Genomic DNA, 21,619 nt, shown 5'->3' with positions numbered 1-21,619 from the left:
TTTTTTTTTTTTTTTTTTTTTTTTTTTTTTTTTTTTTTTTTTTTTTTTTTTTTTTTTTTTTTTTTTTTTTTTTTTTTTTTTTTGGTTTTTCGAGACAGGGTTTCTCTGTATAGCTCTGGCTGTGCTGTCCTGTAACTCACTCTGTAGACCAGGCTGGCCTTGAATTCAGAAATCCACCTGCCTCTACCTCCCAAGTGCTGGGATTAAAGGAGTGTGCCACCACCGCCCAGTGAGTTCCACATTTTAAAAGCTTTCCCTCACAGTGGGGCAATTCATTTTCTGAGTTGCCAACTTAGACATTCTTTCTCAGGGTCTGCTCTATACTGGGGTCTTTTACTTAAAACTTTCCTTTCTGCCCAGAGCCAAGTGCCTCTCTCCACCCCCTGTGATAAGTGATAAGATAGTTGCTATATTCCTGATCTCCCTACCCATGTAAAAGGTTCCCAGTCTGCTAGGCTAGGGCTGCCCAGCAGTCCAGTCATGTCTACAACCAGCAATGAATCAGGAAGCAGTCTTGGACTTAGGGGATCGAGCTAGCCACTCTACTGGATCTTCCCACTATTTTTATCACCAGGAAACAAGAAACAACATTTTTGTAGCAGAAGCAATAGGCAGCAGGCTAAGGATCCACACATTATTGGATAGGTAGGAAATTAGTGGGAAGGGAGGAAATTAGTTAACCACAGCTCCCAGAGGAGGGAGAGATTCTTTGGAAATAAACATCAGCAGTTCTAGGAAATATCCTAAGCCAAGCCAGATAGTTATTTCATAATCAAGAAGCGCTGAGCCACAGACAAATGTGTGTGTGTGTGTGTGTGTGTGTGTGTGTGTGTGTGTGTCCCAGCTATTAGTGAGGACAGAGCTGCATCTGGGAGGAGGGTGGGATAACAGGATCAAGCCACACCCAGGCAGTGTTACATTCTTATTCTTCATCTCAGAACAAAGGAGATGCCTGTATGCTGCTCTATTAGGAAATAAAAATGCCAGTCATGGGGGCTTGGGCTCTTTGAATGCTAGCAGCCACACCATCAATCATCGGGCAGGAAAAGTGAAGGCCTTCAGACCTGGATACAGTGCCCTTTGGGGAGTGCTGTGTACCTGAGGAAGGTGGGAAATCTGAGTAATAGCACAGGGACCCAGGTCAGAGTCGGCTCAGGAGTTGAGGTGAATCAGCTGATGACAACACAGTGGAGGGTGATGGAATCAGGACAGGAGAGGGAACATAAGGAAAGAAGATCCTGGGCTGAGACAGAAACAGTATAGGTGTGTAAGAACAGCAATGGTAGAATCCAGCCTCTGCTTGGACCTGCTCTCACAGATACTGTCAGGCATTGTCTCTGAGTCCTGAGTTAACTGATGGGCCAGTGTCTTGACATCTCCTGGAGAAGTGAGTCTACATCAAAGGAATGCCACATCTGTTCACTGCTCCCCTCTCTGCCTCCTCCTGGCTGCAAGTTCTTGGTGTAACCCTCCCCCATCCTCAAAAGGTGTAAGAGATCCCTTCCTCTGCTACCTAGCCTCTGACCCAAATGACCCAAGCCTTTCTGCCTCTGGACCTGAACTCTCTCCTTGGAGCCCAGACCATCTGCACCTCTGTCTGTCTGTCTGTCTGCCTGCCTAAGGTGTTGATAACACTTCAGATCAGCTCCTTATCCTCCAGTAATCCATCTCAGCGTCCTCTTGAACTACTTGCTCCATCCAAAACCTAACAAGGCGGAATCTTCAAGTTATCTTATCATTATTATTCATTGCTATCTTATCAGCAATCTGGCTGGTGTTTTGAGTGACCTTATTAATTTTACAAGTGTTGTCTGACTGGATGATGTGGCTAATGCTTTCTCAGATGAGATCAGAACAGACTAGAACCCTTTAAACTTTCTCCAAAAGAATAATTCTTCCTTAAGATACAGGAAGTCCACCCTGAAACCAAAAACCAACCACTCAAAGGTAGAGAAGAACTGGAAAGAAATGGTGTAGGGAAGTCTCTGAGGAATGTGGATGAGCCTGGCAGGGCTACTAATGAAAAAGAAAAAGCCCACAGAAAAGAGGGAATATTCCAAGAGCCGCATAATGGGGTCAACCTACTGGAGAGCCCCACTCTATAATTTCCATCTTTGTTGAGGGATGTGGAGAAATGAATACTTGAAATAACTTAGGGGATGGAAAACCAATGTCCCAGCTTCCATGGCCTCCCAAGGAATGTCTTTCACATACCCCACAGGCCTGGACCACAGCCAAAAACCCTCACCAGGATGTAGAGAAAAATGTAGAGGTGGTGGGTCAGCCAGAAGCCCCGGAAACTGCGGCGGCGGAAGTGGTGGGAGGCGAAGACATACATGATGGCCAGGGCCAGGAGCAGGAGGACCCCAGTGAGACCTGTGAAGAGGGCAGGAAGCAGAAGACTGAGGGACAGTGCAGTGTGGAAGGTGTGCCCTGGGGTATTCAGTCATGTCCCTCTCTACTCTTCTGTCTGAACTGGAGGGGCGACAAACTGTTCTTGAACTTAAGTACACCCAGATCATAGATACTGTTTGATTCAACAAACCCTATTCATCTTCTATAGCTGTAATCCTTTCTGCCTGTGTCATCACTTTAAAAAAAAAAAAAAATGTCAACCCTTTCCCTGACCCTCAGGTCCTCAAGAACAAAGACAACTCTAGGCTGTCTCACCACTGATCCTCCTACCTGCTGCCAGCCTGGCACACTGCAGGCTTTGTATAAATGTGTACTGAATGAATTAAATGCACAGAAATCTCTAGATGAGACACGAGGAACATGAGGCTCTGTCCCCATAGTGTCAAAACTGCACCAACCCACCGGTTATCATAGGACTTGACACCAACTCTGAACAAAAGTGTGCATGGGACCATACTAACCTAGCAAATTGCCAGAGTTCTCTGTCCAGCCTGGAATTGATAGAAAGCTCCATTCTCTTTCCTAGAGGGTCCCATGCCAGGGGTACAGAGAGGGTAATACTAGAGCCAGGATGGGGGTGTAGAAACCCAGAACACCCTCCAGTGATCAAGGAGGAGAGAGGCAGTAATTAGGAAGATTAGAGTCCTGATGTGTGGAGATGCAAAGGTTAAGAGGGGATTGAACCACAGCCTGTAAACTTGTGAGTAGAGAGGGGAGCATAAATACAGTCTTATCCGCCAAATCCCAGAGTACCGAAGTCAGCAAGCACACTCTGAACTTCAAAGCAGTAGGATTACAAGAAGAAAAAAAAAAAAAACCTGCTGTATTTTGCAGAAAGGAGTGCATAGAAAACACATTACCCCTCAAGAGGGGACAGACTGAAATATAAATGGGTTTAGGGTAAGTCTTAATAGATTCACAGCTATTAGCTCTGAAATGGGTGACTGTAGGAAGCTAAGAATATGCCCCCCCACTGTGACCTCCCCCCCCCCCCACCCTGTGACCTTTGTCAAGAAATCTTATAGTGTGGGTAGGGACTTATGTCTGGTTTGATAAAAAGCCAAGTCCTTCTCCCATGAGGCCGGGACACAGCATTCCTCAAAGCAAACATTATGACAGGTATATGTATTATGACAAGGGGCCTACTCCTAATCCCTGAGAACTGGTCCAGATTGGAGGCCAGTAAGCCCTTTCCAGGGAGGAACTGGCTCAAGAATGAGGGAATTACAATGCAGTCAAGCTAAGTCTTTCTACCAAGGAGTGACCTCGGGGACAGAGGGCAGAGCCTGGCTCACAGTAAGAGTTGAGTAAGTTTAGCTGTTCAGTGACAGAACCCAGAGCCCGGAGCTTGGAGCCTAGACATTGATAGAAGGGAAGGGCTCTCACCTGGCACAGTCTGGAAGAACCACCAGTAATACTTCTGAGGAAACTCTGACCTGTGCAGAAGGCACAGCAAAGTGGTGAGTTAAGGAGTTTCCAGAGGGGCAGCACAACCTAAGTCACCAGTCTCTCCTTCTGCCAATGGCTCAGCTTGGTCATGGTCACTTTATTCCAGAAAGTGACACTGTCCTCTAGGCCAAGAAGATTGATCCTCTCCCTTCATGAAATTCACGCCTGCCACACACTTACCCATCATCATGGAAGAGGCCAGGGAAGAGGCAAGAGAGGACGCTGAGCGGACTGATGGAGAACAGGTACACGTTCACTACGTGGCCAGCACTGTGTAAGACTAAGAAAGATCAGACAAGGTGGTGAGCCCGGGGACAGCCCTGTGAGGGTGCACAACACATTCAAGTGCCACACAGGGCAGATTGGAACAGCACCTTTGGGGGCCTGACTGCTGACCTGTAATCAACCTCCCACTCCTCCCTATTGCACCCACGAACACAGCCACAGGTCTGAAATTATACCACTGGAAGCACATTCCTTTAGTTTCTTTCACAGATCTGTTTGAAAGCATAAGAACTAGGAAAACAATCATTTGTATCCTTGTACTAGAGTCTTGGTAGGTTGTCAGAAGTTGGGGCTGGGATGCCCTTGAAAATGCAGGGAAAGCCATTCAGGGAAGGATAGGCTCCTGGGCTTAATTTCATCCCACAGCCCAGCTAACTCCATCCTAATGGAGAAGGCCACCCAAATCGACTTTAAAGCTAGGTGCAAATGATGGTAGGGAGGAGCATGAAAGGAGAGGAAGCCAGCAAGGGCAAAAGGCACCGAGAGAGCCCCAGAGCAGCAGCCCCTTGCCTGTGAGGATGATGGCCGTGGAGGCAATGAGGCGATGGAAGTCCACAGCGGCATCGAAGGGAATGTAGCGGTTGAGGAAGGTCTCCCGCAGGAAGGTGATGAGGTTGCGGCACATGGTGAGCAGGATGTAGGAAAACATGAAGGAGATGCTGGCCGCCGTGCCCCGGGACAGGATGATGCCCACACGGGTGGTATCAGTGATGCCGCTGTGGTGTGCCGCAAACGCATAATCTGTGGAGGGGAAACAGTGAGGCTGTAGGCGACGCTATTGTCGTTTACTGCAGCCCGCCCTCCCCGCCCCCAACCCCTCCTCGGGATATATGTCACTCACAATAGGCCCCAACTCCCGACCCCAGACTTGCGGTATGTGATGTCACTCACAGTAGGCTCTCTCCAAGAAGAGCGCCCCAGCGATGGTGTAGAACACTGCCACACAGCCAATGTGGCGCCTGTAATTCTCAATAAAGCGCTTAAACTGTTGCACTGTCTGGTGGCGGCGGCTGCGTTGAAACTTCTCTCGGTGTGCCTCAGTGAACAGTAAGGGCTGGAATGACGTTACCCTGGGAGAGAGGGAGCCTTTGGCCTGGGAGACTCAATACAGTGGAAACCTGCTACCCCAAGGGGGAACCTATATGGGACAGCCTGGGAAGGACAGAGCCCCTTGCAGTTTCAAACCCAAAGGCTTTGCTCACACTGTCTAAGCAAGGGCTGACTTCCAAGTCGTTATTTAAACCCTGGGGATACACTCCATCTACACCAGGGTCCATTCACAGTCAGTCCCTTCCCCTCCCTGTTTGTTCCTCACCCACAGTGAGGCTTTAGAAGGCTCAAGAGGCCTGTCAGTGTTAGCTTTAGCAGTCACCTTGACACACCTGGTATCAGATTGGCATACTTGTGGGGCATTTTTTTCTTAATTGATGTCAGCAGACCCAGCCAACCACAGGCAGGTGAGCCTAGGCTGTATAAGAAAGGTAGTTGAACAAGCCAGTAACCAGTGTTCCTTTTTGGTTTTGGCTTCAAGCTCCTGCCTTGGCACCTCCCTATGATAGATTGTAACCTGTAAGCCAAATAAGCCCCTTTCTCCCCAAGTTCCTTGTAGTCATGGTTTTATCCTCGCAATAAAAACCTAATTAGGGCAGGGCTTCTGTGAAGGCCCTCCTGACTTCCCAGGCAGAAGAAGAAAACAGCCTTGAGTTTCCCTTGCCCTTCCTACCATTCCAATAGTCATCAGAACGGCCCACCAGACTCACTGTACGAAAGCATTCTGGGGCAGAGAATATTTATCTGCCAATAAAGCAGAATGCCCCAGATCACGAAATGGTTATTAAAGGGAGGCTTTAGGGGCATAGCAGGCATACTTTTTGCCAAACCTCCGTCGAATCTCTTGAGGAGGGTCTGTGTCCATGGGGCACTGGAGTCTCTGTGGTGATGAGGAAGTCTTCATGTTGTTTCGGGCACAGTGGGCGCTGATTCTGGGCGAAGGGCTAGGAAGGAAAGGTTAAAAGGTTACCATCTGACCCCTGCTCTGCCTCCAAACCAACTTTGTCCGGGAAAGGTCAAAACCCTCCACACGGGACAGCAAGATTCCCACAGATAGGCAGACACAGAGAGAATGAGTCCCTCTTGAAGCCTCCATATATAACTGTGTCCTCTACAAGGACACTCGGTCCAGGCGGGAAGCGAGCTTTGCAGAAACTCAGCAGGCTTCCTCCTCATCCTGATGAAGGATGTGTCTGTCCACTTGGAGGAAGTGGGGCCCTTTTCTATTTGCATGAAGGCGCTACATTGGATAGTGGGGGTGGGGAGAGGGAGAGGCAACCTCAGCCATTCCCAGCAAAACCATAACTACCTAATACATGCAGAAGGGAGCTTACCAGATCTTCTCCTGGCTGATGTAGGAGGCTCGACGGCAGAGGTTCTTGATCACTTCCGGCACTTCCACCCCTGGATGCAGAGCTTAGTTAGGGAATGGCTCAGAGCCCAGAGTCTAGGAGAGCCCGGCTCACTGTGCAGGGTCCCCTTTTCCTATGCCCAAGCCTGTAGAAAGGCTCCATTAAAAAGAGATCCTGCTTCAGGGCACCCCAGCCTCAGCTCTTGCCCTCCCCCCCTCTTGGGAACTGCACTCATATCTATCAGTGACAGATAGCTATGAGGGAGGTCGCTCAAAAGTCTTTCTATTCTGTGTTTGAAAATGTGCATAATAAAACCCTGGAGACTTCGTGTCATTGCTCTGTCAGGGCTGAACAAAGCGAAGTCGAGCTACAAATCCAAATTCTTAGGCGGTCTGGAGCCTCCAAGGGGCTTCTAAGTTCTGAGCCAAAGATGTCTTGGCTTATGATAAACTTGTCTACGTGAAGTTCAAGTGCTTAAAGATTTACTTATTTTAAATTTATGTTTGCAGGTGCTCGTATTCGTGTATTTATGTGTATCAGATGTGTGCCTGATGCCCGGGGAGACCAGACAAGAACATCTGCTGCCCTGGAGCTTGGTGACAGATGGTTGTGAGCTGCCATGTGGTTACTGGGAACTGAACCTGGGTCCTCTACAAAAGCTCTTAACTACTGATCCCACCTCTTAACCACCTCTCACTCTTAACATCAAGTGTTTAAAACCAAGTACAGATATCCACTGTCCTATTTTTAGTAAACAGCAGATGTGTCGAAATAGTGATGAAGAGTGGATTCTGGTGAAAAGGGAGGGGCTCTTTGTAATATTCTTATGCCTCTTTCTGTCCTGTGAAATCTTTTTCAAATAAGATCAGAAGAAAACAAGTGATGATTAAAAGTGAAACAAGACACCACACCTAGTTAACCTTCTTCTTGGTCCTCAGCCTAGTTAACCCAGGGCAGAATATCCCAACGACTGACCCTGTAGCCTGACTCGCTTCCGGGTGCCTCCCTGGCCTCTGCCCATCCTCAGACCCAAGTGTCCATTGCTTTGGCTTGGTAGAAAAAGCTACAAATTCAACTTTCCTCTTCAGCAGTTCCCCTTGCCCTCAGGCCAGAGGAAGCCTGGTACAGAAGTCTATCCACATCTTGCCCAGCTTGCTCCTGTGTCTCAGCCGTCCTGCCAGCCCCCACTTGTCTCAGAATCTGGGAAGCACTGGGTTTGGTCTCAACACGCCCAGAGAAGAATCATGAAGACATTGTGACAGCTCAGAACAGGCCCCACACAGACCCCCTGCTTGTTATCTGTCCCTTCCCTTCCTGAGACCCTGGTCTCCACCCAAGTGAGTCAGACACAGGTAGGATAAGAAGGAGCAGAAAGGACTAAGGAGTTGGGCCTGATATATTCAGTAAATGCTTATGGAGCACTTAACCCAGGAGATAGGGTGAGAGTTGGGGGATCAAACTCCAAATACACCAGAACCATACAACCCAGCTGAGGAGAACATAGTCTGGCCAAATAGAGTTGTAACAAAGAAACATTGTTTCTTCCCTGCTCCAAGCTTAGAGGTGCAAGGGTGGGTTGGCTTTAGCCAGGAGCCAGGAAGAGCTCCGTTCCAGTCCACATCTCCTACCAAAGACTTGGCATAGTAGCGCACATCAGTTAACTCAGCACTTTAGAGCCAGAGGTAGGAGGACAGCCGCAAGTTCAAGGCCAGCCTAGTCTACATTGCAAGTTCCAGACCACCCACCATGTACATAGCAAGACTCAGTCTCAAACAAACAACAAAAAGTCTCCATCCCTATCCTTGCCCCGCCCACTTCATAAGCCCAAGGCACTTTCATCTTCTTGGGCCCCTCTATCCATACAGATAAAAATAAATTAGCAATGTTAATTGATAATTGCATGGGTGCAAGAGAGAATATAATCTGCACTAGCTATATTATGTATTCATTATTATATTGATTTTTCTTCTTGTTTTTAAATAAAGTGTTTCTGTAGGTTCCCAAAAGTATGTAGGAATGATACCCAACCAATAAATCAGCCCTGCTGACCAGGCAGCCGCACCTTTGACACAGAGCTGTGTGAATCGGAGATCACTGTCATGGTCCCGAAGCATGAAATGGAAGTCCTCCCAGGTCAGCTCCTCCTTGTCCTGGAAGCCCGACTCCCGGAACATGGACTCCACCACCTCAGCCAGCTGGGCCTTGGACAGACAGTTGTTGGAGATCTCGATGAAGGACCTAGGGTTGGAAGCAGGCACCAAGCCCAGACACAAAGGCTCACTGGCCATCCACTTCAGGATCCTCCATAACAGGGACCCAGCTAACTGAATCCCAAGCCCCTTATTATTCTAGGAGGCTCTGGGTACAAAGATAAAGAGGATGCCCCTACTTCTCCTTTATACCTTCTGCTATCCTATTGATGGCCCCTCTCTCTGGACCAACCTTAGCATCCTAATGAACTCATCCTTGGAAATGAGACCGTTCCCATCGAAGTCATACATTCGGAACATAAGGCGAGACTTCTCCTCTGGGGAGCCTGGAAGAAGGAGGGTTCTGTAAAGGAGAGACCCACCCAACCTCTAGAGACCCTTGCTAGACTGCCAGGTATCTGCCGTAGTTGAAGACCTAGCCTCGGGGCTCTCCAGCACCAATAGGTCAGCTGCACTTCAACATCAGTGCCCCACTTCTGTCTGGACAACTATTTTCTCCTTCCTCACCTTTCATGAAGACCACCAGGATGTCCAGGAACTCCCGGAAGGACAGGTAGCCGTTGCCATCCTTGTCGGCCAGAGAAAACATGGACTCCACAAACATATCCTGGGGCTTGAGGCCTAGGGAATCTGCAAACTCAGCTCTGCTCAGCTCACAGGTCAAGGCCTCACGCACTTTCGTCGAAGAGTCCAGAGGCAGAGTCCCTGCATCTGCTTGATTGATGTCTAACACCTGCATTTAGGCAGCCCCAGAGGTGGGAGGTGGGGGAAAAGAGGAGGCATCCTTCACTTACAGGTTGATGGGGCCATTTTCTGAGGCAGATATTTGTCCAGCAACCCAGACCCTGTGGGTAATTATATTTATACCAAAGAGTCCTGGCCCTCTGACTTAGCTGACTGGATCAAGTATGAATATTTGATCCAACCTGGGTATTAGGAATTAGAACCAAGAGGACCCAGATATGCTTTGATGTTAGCACAGTGCGTTCAGACTCACAGGGGGACGAGTCAAGGAGAAAGTAGAGGTAATGGAAGACAGGCCTTGTTTGCTGACCACTTTCTCTTCCAGATTTTTCCCAGCCAAGCCAAAGACCCCACCTTGGGGTTCCTGAGGCTATGTGAATCCTTTATGTCTGACTTATATCTCAAAGGTTTAGGAGAAGAGAATTCTTATTACAGGCCACCTCCATCTTACCCAGGGACTGCTCCAGCAAGAGAGCAGACACAGGGAAGGAGGTAGGTAGGCCACAGACCACAATACCTGTTTTTCCTGCCTATCAACAGCTGCTCAGTTCAAGTCTGACTGTCTTTTCATGAGGCAAGCATCGCAGCTTCAGACAAGGTGCTTTAGTGGAAAGAGCCTGGGGCGAGAAGAGACCTGGGTTCATGTCCCAACGCTGCCACCTGTGCGCATCATAACCTCAGGCACATCCCATTGTTTGGGGTTTGCTTCCTCACCGGCCTCACTATCTCACAGGTTATGATGGAAATCAGCAAGAGAGTCTGCACAGGGAAGGGTTTCAAAATGGAAAGTACAGGGCAGCTATGGGGATAGCTGACAGTCCATTAATCTCCCGGAACAAGGTCTTCCCTTCATCCTGATGGGATCTGACCTGGATTCAGATGCCCAGATCCTACTTGTGCCCAAGCAAGGAGCCCTCCCCACCAGCCGAGGGTCCCTTGTTTCTTAGGCAAACTCCATATTCAATTAAGTGGAGAGTTAACTCTGACTCAGAGTCCATTGGGCACACCCATTAAATAACAGTCTCCTACATGAATCCTCCCCCAGCTAGCTGCTTTGCTCCTTCTCAGACATTTATTCTCTCTCTCCCTTCTTCAGCGCTCAGTCCTACTCACCCCTTTCTCCTGGGCCAAATCTCTTCCAACTTTGAGCCCTTGCCGATCTTACTTACCTCCATCATGAACTTATACCAGACCGAAAGCTTTGCTCCTCTAACGTCTTAGATCACATACTTCCTGCATCACTTTTTATAATCGCCATCCCTTACCAGTCTTTTGTGTGACTATCAGCACCATCCCAATAGATTAATTAATTTGTTAGGTATGGCATGCATGCTGGATTCATGTCTACCCATGAGCCCCATGCTGGGGATAGAACCCAGAGTCTTACACATCCCAGCAAGTACTTTACCACTAAACTATGTCCACAGACATCATTGGTTTTGAGATAGTAGCCCAGGCTGGACTCAAATTCCAAATCCTCCTGTTTCTCCTTTTTAGTGCTAGGACTAGATTTAGTCTTCTATCTCCACTGTGGCATTCTATCCAGGTTACCTTTATTTTTGTACTAGATGTGGACACCAGTCTTGGGATTTCCCCCTCTATCAAATTTTTCCACTTCTTCCCGGCAGTTCTCAGATGTGCATATGGCAGATATTACATCTCCATGATGCACTCCCCAAAGAAGGGATGAAGTATGGTTCTCAAGGGCCCCACAGTCCTGGCTTGCCCTGTTTCCATCCTGTGCACTGTCTCCCTGGAGTCTTACATCAGGAGACAGGATTCAGATGGGTTGGGACATCTTCACAGTGAAGATGAGACGAATTTAGAGACTTCTTTTGCAGAAGAGCACTAGCTCTTCAAGTGGGCCTACGGACCCCTCAAAGCAGAGTAAATCTTAGCACCTGTGCCTTTATTTTGTGTATCTCCTCTGGGCTTTCATTTCCTGCTCAGCTCAGGCACAAAGGCATGCTAATTGCTTAATGAGTGTCTCTCTAAAACCTGAAGCTAGGGACTGGAGAGACCCACTAGGGGTTAAGAGCACAAACTTGCTGGGCAGTGGTGGTGCACGCCTTTAATCCCAGCACTTGGGAGGCAGAGGCAGGTGGATTTCTGAGTTCAAGGCCAGCCTGGTCTACAGAGTGAGTTCCAGGACAGCCAGGGCTACACAGAGAAACCCTGTCTCGAAAAACCAAAAAAAAAAAAAAAAAACACACATACTTCTCTTCAAGGGGATCCAAGTTCAGTTCCCAACACCCTCATTAAGTTTCTCAGGAAGTTCACACCCTCTTGTCTGTCACTCAAGTCCCACAACCTCTGTCATCTGCTGGCAACCACACCCATTTGTCCCTCACCAACGTGAACATAATTAAAAATAAATTCCTTTGAAAAAGCAAAACAAAAAACTCCCTGATGTCATCGGGGTGATCAGTCTTAAATTTACCTCATCTATCTGACTCCTTTTCAAGGATGAAGACATCGAGAAGAGAGAGTAACAAAGTTGTTTTACTACCAGACTTTACCCTGTTCCAGACCCCTGAAAATCTCTAGTTACTGTTGTGAACCTGCTGTCACCTTGAAACAGCAAGCAGAGCCTGCAGGCATGTCACCCTGTGATGACATTACTCTCTACACAGAAGCAGGTAACCCATGATAGGATCCAAGGCTGCCCACCGAAGCAAAGCAATTCATCTTATGGGAACCAGAATGTTTCCCTAAGGAACGGAGAGTAACATAGTCACTGGAGAGCCAACCTGTAGATCTGACACTGAAATACTAACCAACCAGACCGTGGTTTGGCTAAGGTTGACTAATTCTGCATGTCTTAGACCCCCTCTTCTGCCCCTTCCCTATATAATCCAGAAGTATTTGTCAGTACCTGCAAAGACAGTGTTTAGATGTTCCATCTGTCTTCCTAACATGGCTAACATTGATTCTAACATTGACTAGACTCCTTCCCTGAGTAGCTACCATTACTTTGATTTGTGAGGCAAGTGGCTGAACCTAATCTGTTGGGACACACTCCCACACCCACACCTCTAGATCTGACCTCTGGCCTAAGACTCCAGTAACAAAAGAGCCTGGTGACTTGATCTAAATCAGGACAGACTTTTCAGCTGAACATTCAGGCCTTGAGATTTGAATGATCATCCCCCATGGCCTCATGTAGGAAAGGATGCCACCACAAATGCACACACACACACACACACACACACACCAGATCTGATCCCATGTACACACCTGGGAGAAAAGGTGCCTGAAGAAAGTCTCCAGGAGGTGGCCCCGTTGTTGCCTGGTCACTGCTGCCCTCATCAGCTCCTGCTCCCTTAGCTCCCACTCCTGAAAGCTCAGCCCATTCTCTTTCAAAGCTCCCCTGATGTTTTCCACCAGAGCCTGACGTTCCTCCTCCATGTTAAACAACAGCACCTTCAAAGGTAGCAGGAACAGAGGCACACATGTCAGATCGTCTTAAGGACAGATGTTTCACATGGAACACACAAGGGGTCACTGGTGTGGCTCTTGCAAAAGAGATCATTGTCCTTCGTTTACAGAAGAGGAAAACTGTAAGCTTTAGTGAGGCATATTCCATACTGGAGAAAAGCTGGAGGTTGGGTGGGAGTAGGGGATAGGGCAGAGGGTGGAGTGGACTGTGATCCAGGTAGTCAGAATGCATGATCAGCCTCCTGTTTAACTCCCCTTTAAATTCTGATTGGAATGTAAAGAGAATAAATAAATTAATTAATGGGAAAAAAAGAAAAAGAAAATCCTCTAGAGTCTGAAATAAGAGAATAGGGAAGAGGACCCAGGTTCTTCCAGGAACACATGGCTAGAACTTATAACCGCAGAAGGAGGCTGCCAGCCACCACCAGAGTGTGAGGAGACCGTGTGAGCCAGCAGATCCAGAACAGGACAGACTTGTTCAAATTTATCTCTATCAGGTACTACATCTGGGGACTAGAAGCCAAAACCCCTGTCTCCTGGTTCAGTTTTCCTTTCCCTTAGCTGGGCCATACCAGGTCATACTCCTTGGGGATCTTGAGCAGCAGGGTGCGGCGTCCACGGTTGCTGGACAGGATGAGGTTGACCTGCTGTGGGGGTCGCAGCTGGATGGTACGCAGCACAGTGAGTCTGCCGTCCACAACTCGGATCTGTCCAGGCTGTAAATGCACAAGCACTGGCCTACAGGGTTCCTTGCGGCCCTGCCACTCCAAAGCTGGGAAGCAAGAGATGGGGCTGGCTCAGCTGGGGTGCAGAAGAACACATAGGGAGAGAGAGGGGGCCAGTACAGGGTCTCAGCAACAACTTGACCCCACCAACCCCAGACTCTGAGGGTCATTCTCTCCTCAACAGTTCTGCTGCTCCTCTAACCCGTGAGGCAGAGAAGGGCCACTGTTTCCTGAGTGTTAGCTGGACGCTTACACTTTGAATTAGTTATATTTCTTCACAACCTAAGATACAGGTACCATTAGGATTGCTACTTTCCAGATGAGAAGAAACAGGTTTGGAGAGATTTAAAACAAAATCTGCCTAAGGTCCAACAACTAGTCCTCAGTGGTGGAGCCAAGATTCCAATCCTACTTGACTTCAGACCTTCATTAATTACTCCTGTTGCCTGCAGTCCCGGCACAAGATGCCACAAAGCCATTCAGGACGTGTGAGTCATAGCCCTTTGAGATGAAGGCAAGGTCTTATGACTCTTCTACTACTCGATCACATTCCATTTATTTAGGATCATTGGGAGGAGCTTTGAAGCTTGGAAAACTGCAGATCCAGTGCCTACCATGGCTTTCCCCAACCTGCCCAGGCTTTACCTACATCCCTAGGAATGAGGATCTTTTTCTTTGGACTTGTGGGATAGGGGTATGGATCATAGTCCCAAGTCAAGTCCTCTCCATCACCGCCCTGGCTACCCCTAGGCCTACCTTCCACTCCCCCTACAAGCTTCTCAGACATGATGCTCTGGCGGTCTTGTCTCTGGAGCCTCTTGAAATTCCTCATTCGAAGCCGAGCAACAATCCAGGCACTGAGGAGGCTGACTGGTGTGAGAGTGGAGAGGGATGTTCAGGGAAGAGAGAAGTCACTCCCTTCTCAACTCCTGTCCTTAGGAAGAGCTCCTTCTAGTCCTACCTTCGGACCCTCCTGCTGCCCAACTTTCAAATTGCAAGGCTCTGTGGAAGGAGCACGTTGCAACCCATGGGAAGCTCTGAGTAGTGTCTAAAATATCAGCCACCATTGCTTCCATTACTCAAGTCCCTTCCTAGCCAGAAACTAAGTCCAGATTCCTCAAGCCACAAGCTAGATGCACCACACCAGGCTGCTGGGCCACCCACACACAGCCTTCCCATGTTCCTGTTCTGAAAACCGAGGCTGCCCCAGCTCTTCTTCTCAGCTGAGCATTTGTCTCTGACAGCTCCCTAGGCTGGCAGGCTCTTACAAACAGCTGTGGACCACAGACTCTTACAGACTCTGACCATGCTGGGCTGGGGGGCATCCCAGAAGATCAGGGAGGCAGATCTCCCTGGAGTTCGCTTATGTGCAGATACCTTTCCCTTCCCTAATACTTTTCTCACCACCCAGAGGGACAGCACTCTCTCTACCTTGTTTGTTGTTATGCATAAAAACAACCCCAGCCCACCCTCCTCAACTACACCTTTCAATAGCCCCACCTTGCCTACCCATTACTCTCCTACCTAAGGGGAAACAGCAAAGGGTCCCAATGGTGAGTCCGAAGCCAAATCCACTCCCCTCAAAATAGTCCCGAATGAAGAGGGGGGCACAGGCTGGCAGGCCCTGAGTGCTGAGCTGACTCGGCTGTGGACAGGGGTCTCCTGGAGAGGCAGAGAAAGTCAGACTATCCAGTACTATGCCACAATCCGGCACAAGGTCACTGAGGAGAGTGTCAACAGAGGAGGTGAGGGTGCTCTGGGGACTAGAGAGGATGGGTCTGTTTACCCCTGTCATTGCAGCAAGATGATGGCATTTGCCCATGTGGACAGCAAGCAGGTCCCAGCATGAACCTCAAAAATCTCTAACCCCACCCTACCCCTATATCTATTTTTTTTTTCCGGCACGGCTGTGAAATATAATATCCTTTACCCTCATTTGGCCCTCTGAAGATGCCACTCACAGCTCCATCCCATTCTGTCTGAATGTAAGAGTCTCCCCTAGGTCTTTGAGAGAGTTGGCCCTGCCCCTGGTTCAGCCTCCACTCAGCTTGTGCAAAGGGAAACTGTATGTGGCAACCCTGGCACCTAGAACCCAAGTTCTCAAGGGCAGAACTATAGCTCACACTACACTTGGAGTGGTCATCCAGCCGCATCAAGCCAAGCCTACAGTTGAGAAAGGACTCTGGATCTGCGCCCCTCCAACTACCTCTAGGTAACTTACCTGCAAGCCAAAAGAAGACACTGGGCTGTAGGGCGCTGGGGTCCACATTGGTGACAGCCACTAGAATGTCCCGTAGGGAGGTGTTTCGGATCTCTGCAATCTCTTCCTTGGAGAACAATCTGGGCATAGGAGAGGTTGAAGGAGCTATCAGGGTTAAGGAGAGATTTAGGACCTCACACTCAGGTATCCCGTGGGGACAGAGTCCCTGGTCCATAGCTGTTTGAAAGAGTCTGCCAGCCTAGAGAGCCATCAGAGACAAATCCTCTCTTGAGAGACCCAGAGGGGCTAGAATTGAGGCCTGTGAGGGCTGTGTAGGGCCAAGCAGAGAACCTATAGTCCAGGCCACAGTAGATTCTAAGACACAGCCCAGGCAAGCCTCACCCGTTCCTGCTGTTTTCAAACCAGTAACGGTCACCATCTCGTAGCCTGACAAACTGGTCAAGGACAATAGTGCTGAAAAGGGGTCCAGGGTCTCCATGGCTCTCCAGAAGCCCCCCTGGGAGTAGCTCCAGCCGAGACAGATCCTGATTGTACAGGGCAGCTGTGTCCTGCAGCACCTGGAACAGAGGGTGTTTGAGAGGACTCAGCATCCAGCCCTGGGCAGAGAGACAGCTCCCAGGCATTAGCTCCTGGGCCAATAACAACAAATGACCCTAACAATAACTCATTCCTAGAGAGTACTTACTACACCCCAGGCATTGCTCAGGGTGCTTTTTGTAAGTTAACTCATTTACAGGAAGCTTTCCTCGGATTCTAATTCCTATTCTATGAAGAAAAAGAAAAAAACAAAAACAAAAGACAATAGCCAGTCCTCCACATAGTTTATGGGAAGATGTGGTTGGAGCCTGAGAAGCAAGTCAGACTGTGAAAGATCGAATGCTGGAATGATATTATAAAAGGCTTCTTTCTATCCTTAGAGTTGAAAAAAACTTGAAACAACTAAATCCCTAGCAATTTGTGGTCACAGTTGCTCACATCTGTGATCCCAGCACTGAGAAATTGAGGCAGGGGGACCACCATGCATTCAAGTGAGAGTGTTTTTTGTTTTTAAAAAATAAATAAATAAAAAATCTGACTATCCTTGTTTTAAAACAGAGTCTCACTCTGTCCCTGGCTGGCCTGAACTGAGTGAGGTACTCCTGCCTCTGCCTCCCATGTGCTGGGACAGAGACATAGGTTTCTCACGTGGGGATTTGTCTCTGATACTTTACCCACTACCAGAGGTTTCTACTCTGCTTTTATTTTATTTTTTATGTTTTGGTTTTTCAAGACAGGGTTTCTCTGTATAGCCCTGACTGTCCTGGAACTCACTCTGTAGACCAGGCTGGCCTTGAACTCAGAAATCCATCTGCCTCTGCCTCCCAAGTGCTGGGATTAAAGGCGTGCGCCACCACCGCCCAGCTCTTAATTTTTTTAGTGTGTGTGTGTGTGTGTGTGTGTGTGTGTGTGTGTGTGTGTGTGTGTACACTATGGTACTTGTGTAGAGACCAGAGGATAACTTTCAGGAATTGGTTTACCCCTTCCACTATGAGAATCTTAGAAGGGATCAAACTTGGGTTGTCAGGCTTGGCCGGAAATACCAGTAGAGTCATCTTGAGACCTCCTGTTCTTTACTTGTGTCTAAGCACCTGACCAGATCCCCTCCATTGTCACCTAACTGAAGCCAAAGACTTCCTATTGCCTTGTCTCCTGATTCCTATGTTTATGTAGGTTTCACAAGTTTGTAACTTGTACACCGAGTTAAGAGATTCCAAGTCCAGCAGGATTTGTCTTTTGACTCCAAAGGCCTAGGTCCAGTAGACATGTATTGACCATCTGTTGCTTGCCACACCCCTGCATGGTAGACATTGACTTTGTTACTCTTAACAGTCCTATAGTGGGTACCTGACTCAGGAACAAGCTATGTTTCTATGTATCGATAGCCCAGCTGCCTTCACCCCTAAGTTAGCTGTTATACACTCTAAGCTATCCCCTGAGACCATTGTAGGAATAACTCTTAGGGAGGGGTGAGGAAGAGTATTCCTTGAGACAGGGTCTCCTGTAGCCTGGACAGTCTGGACTTTGCCAGCCTTGAACTCCTGAACCTCCTGCTTTTGTCTCCAAATGCTACAATTATGGGCATGGAACACCATGCTGGGCAGAGCACTTCCTTATAATAAGCCTTTTGAGTCTTTCCTGCAACCCTACAGTAAGGGCAAAATACAAGGCACTAGGCACAAGATTGTGCAAACTCCTCTATGCCTAGGTGACTGTGCCAAGATGACTGTGCCAAAATGGTAAGAGTCAAACTCGCTCTATTGATGAGCAGGCAATGCTATTTGCCTACAGGGGATAGCTCAGAGTGTAACAGCCAACTTTCAGGTAAAGGCAGCTAGAATATCAATATATAGAAACGTAGTTTGTTCCTAAGTCAAGGACCTGCAATAGCCACTATAGGATTGTTGAGAGTAACAAAATCAATGTCTACCAAGTAAGGGTATGGCAAGCAACAGGTAGTTAATACATATTTACTGGACCTGGGGTCTTCAGAGTCAAAAAGCAAATCCCGCCGGACTTGGGATCTCTTGACTTAGTGTACAAGATTGGAAACCGTGACCTCTCACCAAGTGTTAGTCTCTGGTACCCATGTTTTACTACCCATCTTCCCTGTTTGGGCAGTGTGCCGAGGCCCCTCCTCCCCAGCCCTCTGGATCCTGACCCTTCCTCACAGTGTCATTGCTCCTCGAGAGTGCAGGGTTGATGTCCTGCCAGTGGGAAATGGGAGACAGGCCCAGTGCCTCCCTGGCTTTGGTGTAAGAAGGCAGGCCTAGATCCCGGCCCCTCTGCAGGCAGCTGGCCAGGTAGTCTGTACGGGAGAACTTCAGTGGCCCAGGCCAGAAATCTGAAATAGAAATACTAAAGGGTTGGAGGGAGTTGAGGGCCATGAATGCAGCCTCCAACCCAGACCATTCTAACCAACCCCTGAAATATCTGAGCCATGGAGAAGGAACCATGATCCGTGAATCAGGAATTCTCTCAGCCCTGAGAACTCCTCCCTGCCTGCTTCTGCAGGTCTAGCTGGATCTCCTCCCAAGGGTCAGAAGTTCACAGCCTGCAGGGCCAGCTTCCGGCTCACCTTGCACATCCTCGACTACCACATGGTCCTCTCTCTCAGCGATCTGGGAGGCCATGCCCAGCAGCAGCGCATTCACATCTTCAGCCCTTTGTAGCTTGGGGTGCTTAAGGAGTGGTGAGAAGACAGATATAGATAATGGGACCAGAGCTTGGGTGCCTGGCTCCCTCTGCCACTTCAGCCACATCCTGAACCTGTCATATTCCTAGCTCCTGGTGAGCATTTCTCAACTTCAGGCTAATTCTGCGCTCATGGTAAATGATATTCCCACCCAAAGGCAATGTGTTGGAGCGCAGGGTTGTGTTTTTGTTTTATTTTGTTTTAATTTTTATGATCTCCTAGGAGATTTGACCATATGATTGGCAAGGACAGTAGAGCATCTCTCCCATTGCTCTCCTATTAACCAGTTGTGTGGTCCTGCAGAAGTCATAGGACCTGTCTGAACTTGCTGTTCTACCCCATAGTCGAACAATTGTCTAGGTGGGATAGCATAGCTGGGTGCTACAGAGCTTCCAGAGGCCCAGGGTTGTTAAAGGAAACACCAAGGAGGAACAGTAATGTGGAAGCACACCTGAGCATACAGTCTCCCTCCCCTCCTGTCCCTCAGATGCAGCCCTGGGGTGAGGATAGGGGATTGGCTTTTGACCATGTCCCCAAGTTGTTCCCTTCACTCTAGCCCATCCGAGCTGCTACTGCGGCCCTAGTGCCCACCTTCTTCACACACTCAGACACACACCCATGCAACATGCACAACATGCATGCATTTATCAATTCAATATTATCTCCGACTCTGACCTCTCGACTCCAGTAGCTGTTGCAGACCCGGAGAGCTCCAGAGACACTTGAGTTATGACTGGCAGTCCCCTGGAAGTGGCAGCTGGCATTCCTAAAGTGCAAGGAGCAAGAGTGGTTACAAGAGTGAGACCACAGGGCCCTAATGCCAGGCGTCAGCTTTGGTTTGCAAGACTTCAGCCAGGGGTCCCAGGCCATAATCTTCCTTATCTTCTGTGTAATCCACACTTTGGTAGTTACTGAACAATTTGACTTTTAGAAGGTTACTACCTCCCATCTGACCACACATCTGAAAATTTAGCCACTAAAAAATTCTACCCACACTGTCTCCATGTGGATAAGAACATACACAGAAAGAAAGCTGTCTCACACACAGTGGGGGTCCTTTGGAGGCCACTGGAGACTGGTTCTAAGACCCTCATTGATAGCAAATCCATGAAGCATACATCCTTTATGTAAGTGGTATAATATTTACCTATAATCTATGCACATTGGCCCATACAGTAATCTCTGAGTCTTTGTATGTATGTTTGTGCACACATACACACACACACACACACACATACACATATTTATATACATACACATTGTTTTTGTTGGTTTGATGGGTTAGGTTTTCTGGTTGTTGTTGTTGTTTAGTTTTGTAGAGTGCTTTTGGTTTTATTTGAAATAGGTTTTCTTTAGCCCTGGCTGTCCTAAAACTCACTCTATGGGCCAGCCTGGCTTTGAACTCAGAGATCTGTTTGTCTCTGCCTCCTGAGTGCTGGGATTAAAGATCTGAATCACAGTCTCCCATGGTGGCACATGCCTTTCATCCCAGCACTCTGGAAGCAGAGGCAGAGGCAGGTGGATATCTGTGAGTCTAAGATCAGCCTGGTCAACAACAAGAGTCCAAAACACTTAGGCCTGGTTATACTGAGAAAGCCTGTCTCAAAACAAACAAAACAAACAAAAATGTGATCCACCACCCAGCTACATACACGTATACACATTTTTAAAGACCATAAACATTTTTTCTTTTCATCAGTCAAATGTGTACTTTTGTAATCAAGCTACATGGGAGGCAAAGGCCAGAGGATCTTGACCAGTTCAGGGCCAACCAGGGCTACATAGTCTTATCTTAAAAAGCCATTGACCAAACACATACAAGCAAATCACATGATGATGGACTACAGACAACCAACACCATGCACAATGAATGGTCTATTTAAACACAGACCACCTTTTCCCTCCATTTTCACCATTCTCTCTAGAAACTCGCTGCTTCAAACTGATGTAATCCTGTCAGGAGGACTCCTGAGGGCAGATTTTTATCAATAATAGGTCCAAGATACAAATATGTGAGCTTCCTCTCCTACCTCATGTAGATCCCAGGGGGCACCATGGTAGAGAGGAACTGCTCAGAGGCCACCACGAACTCTGGGGAGATGCTGGGGTCCAGAAATGGATGGTATCCTGAGGTAAGAGGAGAATTGAACACATTAAGGCTTTAAATCCACACTAAAAGATCCTTCACAATTTCTCAGCCCCTCCTCATCCCCTCACCTGGATACTCTGGGGGAGTTTGCTTCAGGAAGCTGGGCAGCCACTCGTACATCGCAATGTTCTGAGGATCAAGAGACACATGTGTAGGGCTGGGCCCTTTGGAAAGGACCCAGGAAAGGCTTACAGGTAGACATGAGGACCAGCAAAGACTGATCATGGGAGAAAAGCCTTTAAAACAACAGCATCAAGTGCTAGGCTCTTCATAGAATTTACTTAGGAGAGAGAGATGTTAAGTAAAGATCGATCTCAAAATGATCTGGCATAAACCGAGTTTTGCCTCT

General features: G+C 48.2%; 1 protein-coding gene across 1 annotated transcript in view; it reads right to left on the bottom strand.

Moving 5' to 3' along the window:
- Positions 1-21,619, bottom strand: part of Duox1 (dual oxidase 1) — a 35,309-nt gene that overhangs the window by 6,446 nt on the left and 7,244 nt on the right. Inside the window, exons 6-26 of the mRNA XM_031373251.1 lie at positions 21,339-21,399; positions 21,152-21,248; positions 19,797-19,887; positions 19,005-19,107; positions 18,598-18,770; positions 16,271-16,446; positions 15,890-16,008; positions 15,193-15,330; positions 14,425-14,538; positions 13,516-13,715; positions 12,743-12,928; positions 9,269-9,494; positions 8,994-9,087; positions 8,614-8,789; positions 6,534-6,603; positions 6,018-6,143; positions 5,041-5,219; positions 4,660-4,890; positions 4,045-4,144; positions 3,802-3,851; positions 2,249-2,376 (exon numbers count right to left, since the gene is read on the bottom strand). Coding sequence (XP_031229111.1) covers positions 2,249-2,376; positions 3,802-3,851; positions 4,045-4,144; positions 4,660-4,890; positions 5,041-5,219; positions 6,018-6,143; positions 6,534-6,603; positions 8,614-8,789; positions 8,994-9,087; positions 9,269-9,494; positions 12,743-12,928; positions 13,516-13,715; positions 14,425-14,538; positions 15,193-15,330; positions 15,890-16,008; positions 16,271-16,446; positions 18,598-18,770; positions 19,005-19,107; positions 19,797-19,887; positions 21,152-21,248; positions 21,339-21,399 — 2,838 coding nt within the window. The remainder of the gene's footprint in view (positions 1-2,248; positions 2,377-3,801; positions 3,852-4,044; positions 4,145-4,659; positions 4,891-5,040; positions 5,220-6,017; positions 6,144-6,533; positions 6,604-8,613; positions 8,790-8,993; positions 9,088-9,268; positions 9,495-12,742; positions 12,929-13,515; positions 13,716-14,424; positions 14,539-15,192; positions 15,331-15,889; positions 16,009-16,270; positions 16,447-18,597; positions 18,771-19,004; positions 19,108-19,796; positions 19,888-21,151; positions 21,249-21,338; positions 21,400-21,619) is intronic.

The sequence above is a fragment of the Mastomys coucha genome, unplaced genomic scaffold (genome assembly GCF_008632895.1).
Source record: "Mastomys coucha isolate ucsf_1 unplaced genomic scaffold, UCSF_Mcou_1 pScaffold15, whole genome shotgun sequence".
Lineage (NCBI taxonomy): Eukaryota > Metazoa > Chordata > Mammalia > Rodentia > Muridae > Mastomys > Mastomys coucha.
Note: the sequence above shows the minus strand (reverse complement) of the source record. Positions and strands in the feature narration are given on the sequence as shown.